At 41.1% G+C, this 19,007-nt stretch overlaps 2 protein-coding genes across 3 annotated transcripts in view; one reads left to right on the top strand and one right to left on the bottom strand.

The window, feature by feature from the left end:
• Positions 1-17,971, bottom strand: part of LOC144244345 (uncharacterized) — a 39,730-nt gene extending 21,759 nt beyond the window's left edge. For both annotated transcript variants that reach the window (XR_013338922.1, XM_077779636.1), the window contains exons 1-2: positions 17,897-17,971; positions 16,064-16,127 (exon numbers count right to left, since the gene is read on the bottom strand). Coding sequence is in view for 1 of the 2 variants with exons in the window: in XM_077779636.1 (XP_077635762.1) it covers positions 16,064-16,127; positions 17,897-17,966 (134 nt within the window). In the remaining variant the exon portion in view is untranslated. The remainder of the gene's footprint in view (positions 1-16,063; positions 16,128-17,896) is intronic.
• Positions 17,206-19,007, top strand: part of ACTR3 (actin related protein 3) — a 66,839-nt gene continuing 65,037 nt past the window's right edge. Inside the window, exon 1 of the mRNA XM_077779635.1 lies at positions 17,206-17,314. Coding sequence (XP_077635761.1) covers positions 17,271-17,314 — 44 coding nt within the window. The 5' untranslated portion in view covers positions 17,206-17,270. The remainder of the gene's footprint in view (positions 17,315-19,007) is intronic.

Below are 19,007 nucleotides of genomic sequence, written 5' to 3' on the forward strand. Positions count from 1 at the left end.
AAGGTAAGCAACGGACATTTTTATAGGTCAAAATTGTTCAAAATTGGCAATTTCATGTGATTCTACCTAATAACTACTTCATAGGAATGAGGAAAAAATTAAATAATGTTCTAGTACTGTCCCTGGGGTTCAGTAAGTGTCTAACAAGCACATGATTTATAAAAAGATATGCAAATAAAACTCTGTGGTCTAATGGTTATAGTGTGATCTGAGCTTAAAATATCTGCCCCTACTATGCAGAATAGGAAATGCCTATAAGGAGTTCTGTTTCTCCTCTCCTCCTCCTCCTCTTCCTTCTTCTTTTTCTTCTTCTTCTCATTCTCCTCCTCTGCTTCCTCCTTTTTCCTTTCCTTCTTAAAGTCTAATTCTTATTCTCTTTCTACTTTATACAGTTTAATTTTTTATTTAAAAATTTTCTTATTCTTATTTTTAAAAGTTTATTTCTTTATTTTGAGAAAGAGAGAGAGAGAGCTCACAAGCAGGGGAGGGAAAGAGAGAAGGAGACAGAGACAGGGACAGAGAGAGAGAATGACAAGCAGGCTCCAGGCTATCAGCATGGAGCCCAACGTGGGGGTTGAATCCACGAACCATGAGATCATGACCTGAGCCGAAATCAAGAGTCCGGCACTTAAGACTGAGCCGCCCAGGCATCCCAGTTTAATTTTTTAAGTAGTTAATTAGTAATTTTTTAATAGTAGCAGGGCTTCAACATTAATTATCCTTATCTACCACTATGCAAGGTCTTATGTTACAAATATGAACCTCAACTGTAAAGAACCTATTTTGTTAGATACATAGGGTGTTGTGTTTTTTGTTTTGTTTTGTTTTGTTTTTGTCGTTGTTGTTTTTGACTAATGGGTAATGGGAGCCACCTTAAAGTACCTCACTATTCATGGCTTTCATATTTGGCAATTCTACTCACTAAAATTTTTTATAATCCTAAAATCAATACCCATGACCCTTTCATGATTATTCCCAGACATGAACAGAATGGCAAACAATTTGAGTTCCTGATTGTGCATGTTCCCAGCTAAGGCCCAACAAGGTGATGTCTGGCCTTCTTATGTTGGTTCTGATACTGTAAACAAATATCCCTTTTGCAGTTTATTTAGTGCCGCATCTTTGACTTTTTTTATGCTTTTTGTTCCCGATTTTGCTATTTAAAATGGCCCCCAAGCACAGCGCTATAGTGCTGTCCACAGTTCCTAAGCAAAAGAAGGCAGTAATGTGCCTGAAGGAGGAAACATAGTTAGCTAAGCTTCATTTAGGCATGAGTTATAGTGCAGGTGGTCATGAGTTCAGTAGCAATGAATGGACAATGTGTATTAAATAATGTGCCTTTAAACAGAAACACACATAAAGCCAGAATATGGATTTGGTTGACAAAAATGTTGTGACCAGAGCCCCAAAGGCACCTAACCTTGTATTTCCCTTAGGACCAATGGCTCAGTATTTGCTAATTCCATGTTGGCAGAGACTATAGAATACAGCTCCTGTGAATATAAAGAATTAGCTGTATTTTAGAACACAACACATAACGTTTTGCTATCTTCCTTTGTTCTTAGTGTCAATTTAAGTTTTTCTTAAATGTGATAGCTCTGATATCTTATATTTTTGAGCTTAAAAAATAAATCTTTCATTGGTTGCAAACATGGCTTTTAAATGCTATGGGTGAAGGGGCTCCTGGGTGGCTCAGTCAGGTAAGCATCTGACTTCTGCTCAGGTAATGATCTCACGGTCCATGAGTTTGAGCCTTGCATCGGGCTCTGTGCTGACAGCTCGGAGCCTGGAGCCTGCTTTGGATTCTGTGTCTTACTCTCTCTCTCTGCCCTTCCCCCACTTGCAGTCTGTCTCTCTTTCTCTCTCTCAAAAATAAATAAACTTAAAAAAAATTTAAATGCTATGAGTGGAGGCATTATTGGAAGGCACAGACTTAAAGGAAAGCCAGTGGTGGCTTGAGTGGTTCAACTATCTCACCTATTTCCTAGATTTTGTGCCACTAAAGAAACATATTGTGACAGTAGCTACCAAGTTTGCAGTTCCTTTAGTGGTGTTTATAATTTTTATGAGTGTTAAAAATATTTTCAGTAATCTTCAGTAAGAAATTATGAGTGCATATCACTGTATCAACAACATGGAATTTAACCTTATTTTGCCATCATTCGAAAATGCAGTTTTTATGTTTTTAAAAAATTTTTAAATGTTTATTTATTTTTGAGATAGAGAGAGAGAGAGACCAACAGAGTGCAAATCTGGGAGGGGCAGAGAGATAGGGAGACAGAGTCCAAAGCAGGCTCCAGGCTCTGAGCTATCAGCCTGATGTGGGGCTTGAACCTACAAGCCGTGAGATCACAACCTGAGCCAAAGTTGGACACTTAACTGACTGAGCCACCCAGGCACCTCTGGAGATTTTATGTTAACTTCATGAAAACCAAGGGCCGCTTAGCAAGTTTTAACTTATAACCCCAAGTGTTGCTACCATTCACATTATAGTGAGGAATGAATATAATTCCTTGTGATTTGATAAAATGTACACATTTCCAAGAAGGATAATATATTTATTATATTATCTTTATATAACTTCTTTATAAAAATAAATTATATTTACTTATATAAATAATAACTTCGTTGATTTCTTATTGCTGCTTTATATCCTTTTGGGCTGTTACACTTTATAAGTAGACCAGGACAATTTTAGTGAATTACACTGTAGTGTGAATGAATTTACCAAATGGGCTCCTGTCCACTGAGTTCTGCCTGAGGCTGGGGTGGAGAAATGAGTAGGTGGGTGTGGGAAGAAGAGTTCAGCAAGAGACACTGAGCTCATCTGTGTACGTGGCCAGTTAGCGGGTGGACTGTGTTCTTCTCAACAAGATTTGCTGACGTGCTACCCTTGGTATCTCAGAACGTGGCTTTATTTCTGCATAGGGTCAGTGCAGAGGAAATCAAGTTTAAATGAAATCATCAAGGTAAACACTAATGCCTGATGTTCCTACGAGAGGGAAATCTGGGTAAGGACAGACATGCGCGCACAGAGAGAAGGCTGTGAGGAGAAAGAGATCAGGATGATGCTTCTGGTCTCCAAGGAATACCGAAGATTGCCAGCAAACCACCACATACGAGGAGAGAGGCCTGGAGCACATTTTCCCCTGCAGCCCCATGAGGAGGGGACCCTGCCAAGACCTTAGTCTTGGACTTCCAGCCTCCAGAACTGTGAGACCGTAAGTTTCTGTTGCTTAAGCCCCTTGTTTTGGCTACTTGGTTACGGCAGCCTCAGCAAACTAACACATAGCCCATCACTGGCTGGAGAATAAAACTCATCCCTTTTGGGGTTTCCAGTTTGGCTCCATCTTAACAAAACCAGAAATGACTTTGCTTGGAAGCTAGACATGAAGAAATGAATCCTGCCCAAGATCATGAAGCCATAGGCTGAGCCTTGCATGGAGCACAAAATCTGATTTCAAAACCTATTTCAAAGGATGGGTCACCCCAGGCCTTTGAGATCACTGACAACTGTCTTAGACTCTCCCACCCAATTAAGCTCGATTGCTTTTGTGCCGTGGGAAGGTCAAAGTAATGCAGAGAGAGAAAGAGTATCTGGGGAGAGAGCAGCAGAGGACTTCAGAGAGGTCGTCATTGTTATTTAACAGTAACAGTGTTAAATGTGTCTTGTTACCTACTCTAGGTGCTGATTACACCCTTCTTTCTTTTGTGTAGGCAGCTACTTGGAACTATTCTGGGCCCAGCGTGGGCATGATTCTTTGTTCACTCTGCTCCGTTCCCCTGTTTTCCTGTTGATGGGAGATTACTAATGAGTGGAGATAAGAACTAAGTGAAAGTGGCTTTAAAAAAATTAAATAACTGTATCTATTGTATTATATATTTTCAACAACACGTTCATAAGTTATTTCATATCTCTGCTGGACATTTTGGGATGTCCTTTCCAATACCTTCCCTCTCAACACCTACCCATATTCTTTTGTGATGATAATCATTTTGTTCTTTGCCTAACCACTTCCCAGGTATTGTGGCCTCAGTGTATGGGAAGGGGTTCAACCAGAACTCAGAGCCCAAGTGAGGTAGTTCAGTTGAGGGGTTTAATACCGGGAGCTAGTTACGAAGGTGTTGGAAGGACTGGAAGGCCAAACTGGGGAAGGGGGGGCACCTAGCAAGTAGCAATAGTGCGAAGACTCTCCTTTCCACCTCTAGGATTAACAGAGCCCTGGAGCCATTAATCCTGCCCCAACCAGGAATGAGAAGCATGGAGAAGCAGTCACTGTGGGGAGGCTCCCTGAATCAGAGAGGAGGAAAAATGCCTTGGTTTCTCTTCTGCCAGTGCTCCTGCTTTGTCTTTTTATCTTCAGTGTCTTAATACCTTTGGGACATAGGCAAGTGAGTCTAGCAAATAGAGTGGGCAGGAATCAGCGTCTTTCTTATATTTTATTCTTTTTTAAAAATTATTTTTGAGAAAGAGAGAGTGTGCCCATGCACACGTGTGTGGATGGGGGAGGGGCAGAGAGAGAGAGAGAGACACACACAGAGGATCCAAAGCAGGCTCTCACAGACAGCAGCAGTGAACCCTATTCAGGATTCAAACTCCCAAACCATGAAATCATGACCTAATCTGAAGGCAGATGCTTAATCGACTGAGTCATCCAAATGCCCACTTTATAACTTTATTTAGTCTTCAAAAATCAGCTTCTTTTGACACAGACAGAACAAGAGAAAGACAAGGAAAAAAGCACATACGTATTATAAATTATAAGTTGAGAAACACAAAACAGTGTCCTGGAGATCAGGGGAAACAGGAAGTTATAGATTTTCATAGTAATCAGGCTCTATCAGGAACATCGACTCACACTGGGAAGCAACTAAGGGTCAAATAGGCTTAGAGAGGTACAATTCAGTATCTATATGTAAGAATTTAGTACAAATAACCAATCTAAAATGTAGGCATTAGAATCCAAACAATAGTTTTCTTAGTTTTTGCCAACATGTTGGCTATTTCACATTTTTTGGTCATCCAAAGTTAGTTCCCACATCTGATTGGAAATCATACTGTGAAATTGCTGATAGTAACTTGCTTACTTGTCATTGCTTTTTCTCACGAGAGCAGATTATCAAGAAAAGTTGTAATGATTTGAGTTTCTGTTGATGTGAAGCATCCTTCTGTGTTCCTATTCAGTACTCACAGTACTCACAGGGCACTTAGCGGCAATAAGGAAGGCAAAAATAGTGGGGAATAAACAAAAAAGGAATTATCCAATCAATGAACAGAATGAAGCATATACTTCCAAGGTAGCTTTGCATTTTTTGTCCTTCTGTTATTATTTTGCATGGCAGTGACTCCTTGGGGCTTGAGTAGAGACTTTTTTCTTTGTTTCATGTAGCACCATGTGAGAAAAGATTGGTACTTTACAGTCATCATACCACTCTCCTTAAAAATAATCTCTGTAGATCCATATTCACTTATTTGGATACTTGAATTGAAGATTACTCCTGGTCTTTAATTAATTAGCTCAAAAGTTGTAAAAATAATTTTTTATTAATCAAGCTCTTTTTGGTGGGATGTAAATTAATATCTGTGCAGATGCCTGGCTCGCTAATTACACACGCATCTTGCCATAATTAATGTTTGGGAGAAAGCAATGTCTCTGGCATACTCTTATTCATGATAAAAACATGCATTTTAGAAAGTAATAAAAGAAGCGTGTAGACTTCTAGAAATACAAATTTATATAACCACACACACACATGCACATACACGACGTCTTAAGCCTAAACTGATACAATGAGGCTGCTATAGCTGTAATTATCTACGTAATTAATAAAATTCGTTTACCTAGAAATGTGAACCTCAAGGATGTGCAGGCAATAGATTAGTCTCTGAGAACATAGTCACACAATCCCTAGCTTCAGAAAGTTTAGAAGCGAGAGAGAAAGCCTAAGAAGCTACTAGAGGGGCTGTGAGAGATGACTGCTGGGAGAAACCCCATGTGGCACAAAGAAGGGAGGTGTCTCAGGGTAAAGATCATCAGCAAGTTTTCAAACTCAGGTCTGAGACTCTAGATCTTGGATAGCCCAGTCCCCAGCCTTGGCCTCCTGCCAATGGCCAGCTCCAGCCTGGTCTCCCACCTTGAGCTAATATCTCATTGCTGTACACACAGCCACGCCTCCTGCTTCCCTCTTACTCCGAGTTCTCAAGGACACCCTTATAAACTAGATTCCACCCCCAGTCACCCACACATGCACATACCACTTCCCACATCAAAGAGATCATTTCGACCTGTGGGTTACATTTCTCAGAAATCGCTCTGAATCTTCACCCCTTCTGCACCCCACTGTCTCTGCTATAGTGCAGGTGCTGGCCATTTCTTAATTTGTTTTATCACAATAGTCTCCTATCAGGTCCCTCCATCGCCTGTATTTGACCTGCTCTACTGAGACTTTCCATTGGCAAAGAGCTATCTTTCCAAACACGTTATTCTCTTTTCCCAGTAGCCTATGAAGGGTCCCTGTGTTTTATACGCAGTGGTTCTCAAACTTGGATGTGTTCCAGAATCACTCAGCAAACTTTGTTAACACACAGATTCCTCCTTAACCCAAATTTCCAGAGGTGGTGCCTGGGCAATTCATATTTCTGACAAGCTTTCCAGTTGGCTCTTTGCTGTCAGCCTGGTCCTAGTTGGGGAACCAGGGTTTTGGAACTGCAGGGTAAAGTCCAAAGTCAGCACCCAAAGTCATCTACATGGATCTTACCCTGTACACAGGCTACACCACAGCCACAGTTGTATCCCGTTTCAGACACTCCCATAGCTCTTTGGAGATTTTGTGTCACTGCACATGTCATTTTCTCCAGAATTGCCTGTCACCTGCTTTACCCGGGAAAGCATGCCCTAAGCCTTCTCCTTTGAAGTCTAGCTGTGTAAGTTATGTGTCCTCCTCTGCTTCTAAAGTCCTGTGCAAGTCCCTCCTCATGCTGCATGTTAACTTTTATTTGTCTGTTTCCCTTATTGCACTTTGACTTCTTCCAGGGGTGAGGCTGCAAATGACTCATCTCTTTAATCTTAGTGTCCAGCCTTGTTCCTGGTTCATAACAGGCACATAAGTAAGTGAATGAATGGATAAATGAATGAGTTGAGTTCTAGTTACACTATGATAAAAATAAGCTATGTATGAGGCCATTACTCTTTGTGAATAATTATATGCTTTCCAGTGGAATACTATTAAATGAAGTTAGCACAAGCTCATCAGCATTAAAGATGAAATGGAAACCAAAATAAACAAATGCTACTGTAAAAACATAATGATTGCTTTCCAGTGCAGGATCGAGGGAATAATTAAGCATTTAAATTAATGTAATGTTTGGCAGATGTCCTACATTTTAATTTCTCATTTGCCTTTGTCTTCATTTATGGACAGACACTATAAACATATATACATGCCACACACCTTTTTTTTTTTTTTTTTTTGGCAAACTCAACAGTATTTTTCAGTGTATTTCTATTTTTTCTGTTTTCACATATCTTCTTCTAGAGGGTTGGTAGTATTTTTTTTTTGATGAAAATGCCATTATGAGCCCCCAACCACTAAGCAAGAAATTAACACTTAACTGTGTCAGTTTACAAGTCAATGTAAATTTAATGGACTTTGTTTTTGCTTGCCTTACATTCATTACTTCCTTTTGGGTAATGAACACTTTTTTCCCCTCCTCCATTTGTTATCCATGTGCTTCCTTTTGGTGGGATTGGTAGGGAGGAGGTAGAGTATGTGACCCAGGCTTGTCCAAGTAGCCACATTGCAGTGCCCAGGAAGGACACACAATCCAAACCAACCAATGAGAGTTACTTCCAGTTCCTTTGTTGAGGCCATTGAGAAAGATACACTCTCTACCCTGCTGTTGATGAACTGTTAGAATATAAGCTATTTTTGCCACGTATGAGTAAAGCTGCCTGAGAATGAAGCCAATATTGTCACGGGCAAACCTAAAAGAAAAAGAAGCCAGATTCTGACATTTTTGAGCTTTGCATCCAGCTATGCCTCAACCCATTTCCCTCTTGGAATTACTTATTTGAAATCCACTCATTTTAAAGAAAAAATTCCTTTTTATTTTCCAGCTGATTTGAATTTGGTTTCTCTTATTTACTACCGCAAAGTGTCTTGACCCACTGGAAATTATGCCAAGATTTTAAGGCATCATTGAATTTACACGAGGATTGTGCAGATTTTCAATACAGCTTTTATCATCTATGAATCTCCAGAAATATATTTAAATAGAAGCACTCTACTAGTTTGTTGTGAGATATTAAATAAATCACTTAATTCTGTGCTCCAGTTTTCTCATTTGCTAAACTGGGGCGGTATACTAAGCCTCCCCCATAAAGTTATTTGCTGAAAAATAACACAGACTCAATGCTACTTGACTACTAGACATAAATGCTGCAAGGGTACATGGTGTGTGTCAGGGTGCGTTGTGGTCAGGGTAGAAAGCAGGAGGAAAAAGTTTAATAACTTCACTTTGGATAAACCCCAGTTCAAAATTTATTATTTATCATATTGTCATGATTAAGTTCTTCTATAATTGGTGGACTTGTTCCAGAAATGTGAGAACTGTTCCCGGTAGTCAAATTAACCAAAGGATGAAAATAAATGTGTCTGAAAAAAATGTATTCGCAATTTAGTTTCTTCTCATGAAACTGGAACCAAGCGCAGCTTTGGGTTGGAATGAGAAGCCTGACCATTTTTCAGATATGTGTTTTGAAGAGCATTGTAATGCCTGAGAGGTAAGCAGAAAAAAAGCAATAAATATTGAAAAATCTGCGCTGCTTTAAGGCTAGAACTGGTTTTAATAAAACAGCATCATGTGTTATACTAAATGCAATGTACACTTTGGGCTACATTGTAATTTTAAAGAACTAAGCATGCAGTTATTTTTAATCTTTTATTTAAAAAATAACCAAGGTACCATTTCCTGGATTGTCTTTTTATTCGATTGGCAAGCTTTTATGTTTATATGTGACTTCCAGTTCATCTACACCCAACAAAAGTCACTGTACCCTACAGTGTGTATATGTTTTCCCTTTCAAAGCTGTCATTTCTAGTTTCAGGTGTTAATTCTTAAATTAATGACTTGTTCCTAAGACAAATTGAAATTCCTCTGGCTGGATCATCCTACAAGCTTTCTATGATTATGTTGTAGCATTTGCATTGGAGTTCCAGTCTGCGTAACCTCAGCAATTTTCCTCCTATCTTATTAGACTTTTTAAAATGACAAAAAATAATTGTAACAAGACAGAAAATACAGAGTTATAAGGAAAAAGTGAACAATCTTCCTGTTCAATCTCATCCCTTCTAGGGTTCCCATTGTTTTGTACACAGCCTTCCATATCGTCTCTATGTTTCTCTCACATACAAATATGTGCAGTTACCCACTCCCCTCACCCTCATCCTCGGTGATACGTTCCAAGACCCCCAGTGGATTCCTGAAACCATGGATAGCACCGACTCCTGTATACCCTATGTTAGTTCTATACATACATGCCTATGATAAAGTTTAATTTATAAATTGGGCACAGTCAGAGGCCAATAGTAAAATAGAATGATTATAACAATGTGCTGTAATAAAAGTTACATGAATGTGGTTCTCTCTCTCAACATATCTTATTGTCCTATGATGACGTGAGATGACAAAATGCTTATGTGATGAGATGAAATAGATGAATGACATAGGTGTTGTGTCATAGCATTAGGCTACCATTAATCTTTGATGCTAGGTCAGGAGTTTCATCAGCTTGCAGATTGGGACTGACCCTGGATAACTGAAACCGTGGAAAGCAAAACCATGGAAAACGGGGATGACTGTATATACATAGTGATGAGGGAAGAACTCTCTAAAGGGAAACCATCTTAGATTTCTAAGTCAACATGACTGTACATAAATTTTGCTCAAACCTAAAACCTGATTTATGGCTCTCCATGCGTGCATTGTACATCTGCTTTATGAATGCCTAACAGGAAACCATCTTTTTTGTTTTTTTACTTGAAAGAGAGAGAGAGAGAGAGAGAGAGAAAGAGAGAGAGAGATGGAGACAGATAAAGAGGATCTCAACAGGTTCCATGCTCAGCTTGACGCAGGGCTCAGTCCCACGATTCTGGGATCATGACCTGGGCCAAAATCAAGAGTCAGATGCTCAACCATCTGAGCCACCCTGGTGCCCCCAACGGAAAACCATCTTGTCCTCGAATATGGATTGATGCGCCCACTACCTGCATTCGGTTACAGTAGAACTCACGATCCCTGCCTACATGCAGATCTATAATCCATTGAGCATTTACAAGATGTCGAAAATATATAGCCCTATTAGAAACTGTTCATTCTCTGGAGCACTTTCTACCCTGAGAAGAGTGTGTTTCCAGGCAGCCCTCCTAACCTGGGCTTGAATTAAACTCTCTATCTTAGAGATTCTAAAAGATTTGTTGTTTTGTGTCAACAATACGGCCTTCCTTCCTTTCTTCTTTTCTTATTCCCCCCTTTTATGTATTTTTCCACATATTAGACCACACTACAAATCAAAGTTCAAAAAAGGTGGCCTGCAGTTTAGAGATAGCAAAGAAAATGTTTTGTTTGCACAACATTAGAGAAAGATTAATATGAAAAACTGGAAGATCTGGATTTATATGTCTGCACGGCAATAATATTATTGATGCTACATGCGCTTTCCAATTTAACATGGTCCTTTCCATTCCCTATTATTTATACTTTCACTAGTCTGCCTTTTTTTATTACCTGCTACTCATCTATAAGTGATTGACCTGATCACAGAGAACTTGAAGAACGCATTTCTAAATCTTCAAATTTTAAAATAATTCTTCATGATCATAATCTTCTCTCTCATATCTGTACTTTAATTTTTTAAGGATTCACCAACATGGGATTCTTAAGACTAATATGTACAAATATATAGACATAAATGAATTGATATTGATGGTTAACTTTGTAGGATGTTGTAGCAATTCACCTTCTTGGGAACAGTGGTTAGTGCATGTACATTTTTCTATAGACTTGTCAGCACTGGATATTTTTCTCCTTTTAAATGTTGTTAGTGATGGTTTATAAATGGTCTCATTGTTTAAATTGTATTTCCCTTACTACCAGTAATGAAAAGCCTCCTTCCCTATGTTAATTGTCCACTTTAATGGCCCTACTGCTCTGTAGGGAGTTTGTGTTAATGGACTTTGTCAATGTTTCTGTTGGATTATTTGCAATTTTCTTATCATTTTTAATTATTAGAGTATTAACATTTGTCATATGTGATATAAATATTTTCTTTTAATCTATAATTTCTAGAAAAATCTTTAGCCAATGGAAATTTAATTAGGTAACAAATTCTTTCCATTAATGGCTATGGGTTTCTACTTGAGAAAGTCCCCCCCCCACACACACTTTGAGATGATATAAATATTTTCCTAAATTTTCTTCTAGTATATTTGCAGTCTTATTGTTATTATTCAACTCATTCGCTTAAGTGATACTTGTTGTGCACTTTATTATGAGCTGGGTCCTTTTCAAATTCTAGTGGGCATTTGAGAGAGATAGATAATAAGCAAATGAACTGATAAATAAATGAAGCATTTCACTACAGAATTAAAGTATGGTGACATGGTGGAGTGAGCCAGACTCCTTGAGAATAGGTGCTCAGGAAAGGCTGTCCTGAGCAATGAGATTTAAACTGATTCTGGAATAACTAAGGATTAGGGAGGAAGTCCAGGGAAAAGATGCAGGTAGAAATGGCCTTGGTAAGTGTGAAGAAAAGTGAGAGAGCTGATGTGGCTAACACATCAGGGACAAAAGAATTGAAGCGGCAGGCAGGCATCAGAATACGAGAATCTTAGCAGGCCACAATGAAGAATGTGGATTCTACTCTATATTGAAGATTTGTAGCCCATATGGAACATGTCTTTATATGTAACATGTACGGCGGGGAGGAGTGTAGCTTGTATTTTCTTTCCAATTGACTTATATTTCCTTATTTAAAAATGTGTAGATTTGGGTTGCAGGGCTCAAACTTACAATGAGATCATGACCTGAGGCGAGATGAAAAGTCAGACACTTAACCCACTGGGCCACCCAGGTGTCCCATTATATTTTAAATAAATTACTCACTTTTTGTGGCAGTGAGGGAAACTAGAGTGATATCCTACAGAATCCCACCTCATTTCAAACACTGTACAGATATTATTACTGTATGAAATATACTTTTTTAAAGTTTATTTATTTTGAGAGAAAGAGAGAGATAGCAGGGGAAGGTCCGAGAGGAGAGAGAGAGAATCCTAAGCAGGGTCTATGTTATTGGCGGGTCTTGATCTCATGAACCATGACATCATGACCTGAGCTGAAACTAAGAGCTGTTTAACTGACTCAGCCACCCAGGTGGCCCTAAAATATATTTTCAATTGGAATAAAACATATGATGAGTATAACATTTTTATCCTAAGGATGTGTCCATTGAGTAATATCTTTCTAGAACTTCTTTTTAGAAGTTCCTAGACCGCAGCAGTTGATAATTCCCTTTGAAATCCAGTTTTGCCGTGATTGTATAGTGGTTAGTACTCTGCGTTGTGAAATCCAGTTTTAATACTTTATAGTCACACAAAGCTATCGTCAGAAAACATAGCTCTAGTTGATCAGCCATTTTATTCACTGCACTTAGCTCTGAAAAAAATGACTTTTGGCAAATTCCAAAAATCAAATCTACCCACAAAAAGCCAAGATTTGCCACCAATGGAGATATTTAAAAGAATATATCATAGGATCTTAAAAATATTCTATACAATTGTAGCATTAAAAGAGTACACAGGCTCCAAGATAACTTTTGTGATGAGGAGGACACAAAAGACTGTTTAGGTAGTAATTAAATGTGTCATTACTTTATAATTATACTATGGTCCTCCTGAAGGATCCATAATATCATTCCATAATTTATAATATGCTTCCTTAAAATTCAAACTTTAGAACAATGTTACAGGTTAGTTATTCTGCAAATGTACAGATAAAAACAGATTAAAGAATTCACACTCAGGTCTCTTAATTCTAAGTGCAGGGCTCTCTCTACATACGAATTTGTCAAAGATCACACAACCGGAGTAGGGAGAAGCCAGGGTTTACAAACATTCCCTCTGACCACTCGGCTGCATAGACATCCTGGCCATTTATCTTTTTGCCCTTAATCAGTATTCTGTGGATCTGATTGGTCTGCTAGTTTGTAAATAATCACCCTGGCAGCAAGTACTTATAATAATTTAAAAAAAATAATAACATTTCCCATATTGAAATAATGGAGATTGAGTGACATGTGAATTTTGTAAACTTTTTGGACATTTTAAGATCCAGAGACATTTAAACATTTTTTTAAATTTATTTTGAGAGAAAGGAAGAAAGAGAGAGTGAGCACTGGGGAGGGGCAGAGCAAGAGGCAGGAGGAGAGTATCCCAAGTAGGCTCTGTCCTATCAGCATGAAGCCCAATGTGGGGCTAGAACTCGTGAACCCGTGACATCATGTCCTGAGCCAAAATCAAGAGCTGGATGCTCAATGGACTGAGTAACCCAGGCACCCCCAGAAACATTTGTTAGGTTGGCCTTAAATTACAAATAACCTAGGAAATCACGCAGTAACTGTTAACCAGTATTATCAGTCAAAATTAAACAACACTGGGGTGCCTGGGTGGCTCAGTCGGTTAAGCGGCCGACTTTGGCTCAGGTCATGATCTCACGGTTCCTGAGCTCGAGTCCTGCGTTGGGCTCTGTGCTGACAGCTCAAAGCCTGGGGCCTGCTTCAGATTCTGTGTCTCCTTCTCTCTCTGCCCTTTCCCTGCTCATGCTCTGTCTCTCTGTCTTTCAAAAATAAACATTAAAAAAAAATTAAACAACACTGTGGCATTTCAACTAAAGAGCACTGGAAAGAGCCAGACTTGGGTCTGGGTCCTGTTCCCTAGTGTCTCTAAGATACTGGGAAAATCACTTACATTCTCTGGTTTCTATGTCACTTAGTGTTCTTAAATTTGATGCAAGTAATGAAAGCTGATTGCTACCAATTTAAGCAAATGGGGCTTTCTTGAAAGGATATTACAAGACTCACAAGTGCTTAAAATGTTGGGGAACCAGGCTTAGAAAGTGACAAGCACCTGGTTGTTCTGAACTACAAACAAATCAGGATGCTATTAAAGAATGGATATAGGGCGGTCAAACAAACCCCATCGATCCACCACTGCTTTCCTTTTCACGTCTAAACAAGATAATCTCTGTGAAGTCTTCTAGCTCTGACATCCTCTGCTTCTCTGTATTTGGAGCAGGAAGGGTATATATGCAAATAGAGTTGTCAGAAATGTTCTGGCTGAATGTATCTGAACGCTGTGTGCAGCTGAGGAAGGCTTAACCACAGCAAGAGCACAGAGGTTGACCAATTTTGGCATGTAGCAAGTAGGAAGTAGGAGGAGTCTTAAACAAGCAAAGTGTGTGAGTAGACAAATTATGAGGAACAAGCACAAACACAAATGATACTTTGATAAGTGTTGGAAGCTTCCAAATGCTTCTAACAGTCGCAGCTCTTACAAAGGTAAGGGCTAACATCTAAAGTCTGTAGAAGGTTTTCTCACGCTTATGAGATACAGTATACAGCACTGCCCTGAGCTGTATATTTGAATCTAATATGCAAGTAAACTGTTACACAGCTTCTCAAATCAAAAGTTGAAAACTGGTAGCCCACAGGTCAGATATAGCCTGCAGAAAATTAATTACCAACAGATAAAAATACAGATTTCCAACTTTCCTTGAACAAAAGAAGCTCTGGCAATATTGGGTCCACATTTCTGCATAGTAATAGTTTTCTACTGCCTTTGGTGGGGATGTGGACTCTATTTCTTTTCAGTCACAATGTCACCTGCTTGTGCCCTGGAAACATTCCAGTTTCTGACCCTTAATGTAACTACTTTTGTGACAGCCCACACAAGGCCAGTGTGGGCAGTCATCTTGAGGATCCACCAGTGTGGTTTTGTTGATTGACCTGTTCAAGTGCCTAGCCTCTGGTCTTAGGACCCCTCTGGTAAAATCCTTTCACTCCTGACCTGCTACCAGTAATTCTGGAAACAACTGTTTACCCCAACTAACCCACATGTCCCTTTTCTGTAACAGCTTATCTTCAAGTATCTGTTCTTCCAAATGACCTTAAATATCTGATGGTGGATAAAACAGCAAAGAACCCATTTTGCATCTCCTAAAATGTAGGGGGAAAAAACCCAACTATGCCTCTGAATGGAGAATCACTTCTGTTTGACTTCTTGGAAGACAATCGCTGAAGAAAGTCTCCCAGGAGGATTATTTACCTATTTTCTGTGAGTAGCTGTGGATGTGCTGGGCACTAGTTGGTGATGATGATTCCCTTTGTCTCTTCTGCACATGTCTGATCCCATCTGAGTGTTATTGCTCACATAATTCTATCCCTGATGTACAGCACACAATGTATTATAAGACCACTCACATCACTCTTTGTGGGGTCCAGTCCCTACAAAGCAACCACATTTCCTTGCTTCAATCTCTTTGATGTCTTTCAGGCTGCTTTTAGGCTAAAGATTCGTGGAGAAGTCTAAAAATCCTTGCAGTTTGATTCTTTCTTACTTCTCAGGCTTCGCGGCCCATCTTCCCTGGCTCACTTCACTTTGAGCATTTGGGTCGTCTTTGAATTTGTGGAACAATCCAAGTTCTTTTCCACTTCAGGTCCTTGACTCTTGCTGTTCCCTGTTCTGGTAGGCTCTCCTCAGTCTTTCCACTATCTCCTACCTAACTTCTGAAATGTCACTTTGTCAGAGAAGCTATATTCCACTTTCCTCCCATTCTTCCACCCTTCATCCCCATTTCTCATAGGCCTCTGCCCTCTGCTATTGCTTTTAACATTTATGTTTTCCCACTAAGCCGTGTAAGGTGCATAGAGACCTTATCTATTTTTGTGCCCAACGACTATACCGGAGCAGCACAGTCCCTGCCATAATTGAGTAGGTGAGCAATACTTACCTGTTAAATGAATGAAATCCCACCTTCCATTCCTCAGGCTGGTCTAACACCATACTGTTATCTCCTGGAGTGATTAAGACACATTTCTTAGGGAAAATGTTTTTATTTCCGGTATATTAGCAAATTGATGATTTATCAGAAGATAAGCTTGGCGGAAAGCTTTTAAACTTTTAGATTACCCCCAGGTGGGGTCTCAGACCATCGCCAGGAACTTGGTGTAAACGGAAATTACCAGGCCCTTCTCCAGACTAAGCAGAAAACTCTGGGGGTGTGGCCCTGAAATCTGCTTCCAGGTAATTCTGAGGCACATTTAAGCGTGAAAACCATTGTTCTGGGCTCTCCAGTTTTTAACCTTTTTTCCCCTAATAAATTATTTGGCCCTTAATCCTTGGTATTATCCTGCTAGTAAAATAGTACAATCTTAAACTGCTCCGAGGGAATCTTTGCCATCATCCAAAAGCCTGGAATAACGGACTATTTGTCTTCTTGGGTACAGGTCTGCCGCCGGGGGGTGGGAGGGCGCTACAAATCTAGACAATGTTGTAACACTTGTAATCTGTACTGTTGTAACAATGCACAGGTGTAAATGGCTAAAAACTCCGCACAAAGGCAGAAGAGCTCCGGTGAAAGCCTTTGTTCACCCATCCCTCCCGACTGCTCACCCCCGTTCTGATACCGCTTTTCTAGCCAGAAAAGCAGACTCTCCAAGTTACAAGAATGTTCTGTACCGCTGAGAACGCTTTCTATTAGGCCGGTTTTCCCGGGGGCACTGGAGAAGATACTGGCGGCTGCCGGACGCAATTCTATTCCTCCCTCAACCTACCACAGAAGTAATTGAAACTAAAAAGCCCTTCCAGCTTCAGAAGGAGAGCTGGAAGCTGAGGCCGACTTCCCCGCCCCTGCCCTCGGGAAAACCCGTAGTGGACTTCATTAACGTCCGGACGCGAGCGGAGGCCGGCGGCAGCGCGTCATTGCGCATGCTCTCTCGCCCCTCCCGCCCGGAGCCGGAAGCGGGAGCGCTCGCGGCCTGGGCCTGGCCTGGCCGGGGCGGCGGCACCGGCGGCCATCTTGGCTTCCCGGGGCAAGGCGGCGTGGGGGGAAGAAGTTGTAGGGTGGGGGGAGGAGGGAGGAGGAGNCCGCCGCCAATCCCTGGCCCCAATCAGCACGGAGCAGACGGCGGCAGCGGCAGCAGCAGGCGAGGGGGAAGATGGCGGGACGGCTGCCGGCCTGTGTGGTGGACTGTGGCACGGGGTAAGGGGGCTGACGGGCGGGGATCGGGAAACTGAGGCGGAGGTGGGGGGCAAATGGCGGGGGAGGGTGGCGGTCGGGAGATGTATGTTGCGGCAAGGTGCTGCCGCCGGCCGTGTCAGTCCTAGCTCCGCCGTGTTGCGAGGGGTGGGGCCCGGAGCCAGGGCCTCCCTTGTCGCCTCGCTTCACCCTCTGGGACCCGGCTGGGCGTGCGGGGCCGAGAACCCTCCCGAGAGCGGCTGGCTCGGCGGGACCCCTCCCCGCCCTTCCCCCATCGCGGGGGGCAGCGCCGCCCAAGGAGACTTGGGGCCGGTCGCCCCTCCGGGGCCCTAGGTGCGGTCCGGGTGGTCGCCGGCCCGGCGCACCCGGCTCTCCTTTTCCTCGGCGTCCCTTCCTGCCCGTGGGTTTGGGGACCGAGTGGATCGAGCGCGGGGACAGCCTGGCAGAGGAGCGAGAAAAGAGAAGCACTCCTTGTAGGTTTTGCAAGATTGCTGTGACAACACTGCCCAGGGTGTGGGTGGGGAAAGGGGAGAATCAGACTTCGAAAATGGGAACCTAGGTCGGGGCTTTCATTCGACCACCCACCTCCTCTTCCTTTCCGACTCCCGGTCTTTTCCATCTCCCACTGCGCTTTTACCGGTGAACCAAGTCCCATTTTAATTTGAGAGAGAAAGATGTCATGTGTTACTTCTCTTGCCTCAAAAAAGTCCCCCAGTGAGCAAGCGCGCTGCAACTTCCTTAGTTTTGTCAAAGCCGCTTCCTGCTTTCTGTCTTTTATACCCTTATAAGGTAGTTTTTCGTTTCCAACCTGAACACCTCTTACTAGGACTTTCAAGATTAAGCCTTTTTCAAATAGATTGAGTTGCTGGTGCTAGTTATCAATTTATGTTAACTCAAAATTATATATATTAGCGTTTCGCGAGGAAGGAGGAAGGGAAGCACCTAGGAAAATCATTTAAGTTTTGTTTATTCATTCTGTGAAGGTATCTCAAGTCTAGAAGGAAGGTGGTACTGAGTTATAAAGGGATGTGCTTGCTTTTCAAAGCGTCCCCAGATCTGTAAGGTAGTTTGTTAACATGTAGAATGGCGTTAGATTAGATAAATAGGCATCTTGGAGTTTTGGCACCCTTGTATTTGCATCGAAATTATTGTGTGTATTTTAATATGGAATGACTGCTTTAAGTTACAGCGCTGGGAATGTGTGTGTGTGTGTGTGTGTGTGTGTCTGTCTTCTGCTGATACATTGTTATATTTCTAATTCCTTAAATAATCCAGTGGGAGGGGGCGGATTATGAGAGGTAGAGTGCCAGACTCCCTCCTTTTATTAATCAGTAAACTTTTTGTTGGTTAAAGGATTGTGTCTGTTTCTCACTGCATTTGCTCTCGGTAAAACAGCTCTAATCTTCATGCTCATAACTTTGTTTCTGAAATCCCAGCCATGCGTATGGAAACAGCCAATTTATTAATATTTTCCTTTGGGAAACACCAGCCCTCTTTAGCCATGGAACTTCTAAATGTATTGTTCTACCGGAGGCTTATTAAAGTTATTATTTTTTTTCCAGTCTGATTTTATGGAGTCAGTATATATATATTTTTTTCCTCAGTCTAATTGGTGAGTAGTTTCTGCTTAGGGTCAGTTCTAAAATTAGATTTGGCCTGAGTGGGAAGGAATTTTCAAGTGTGTTTTGTTAAAGTG

The sequence above is a fragment of the Crocuta crocuta genome, unplaced genomic scaffold (genome assembly GCF_008692635.1).
Source record: "Crocuta crocuta isolate KB4526 unplaced genomic scaffold, BGI_CrCroc_1.0 scaffold18, whole genome shotgun sequence".
Taxonomy (NCBI): domain Eukaryota; kingdom Metazoa; phylum Chordata; class Mammalia; order Carnivora; family Hyaenidae; genus Crocuta; species Crocuta crocuta.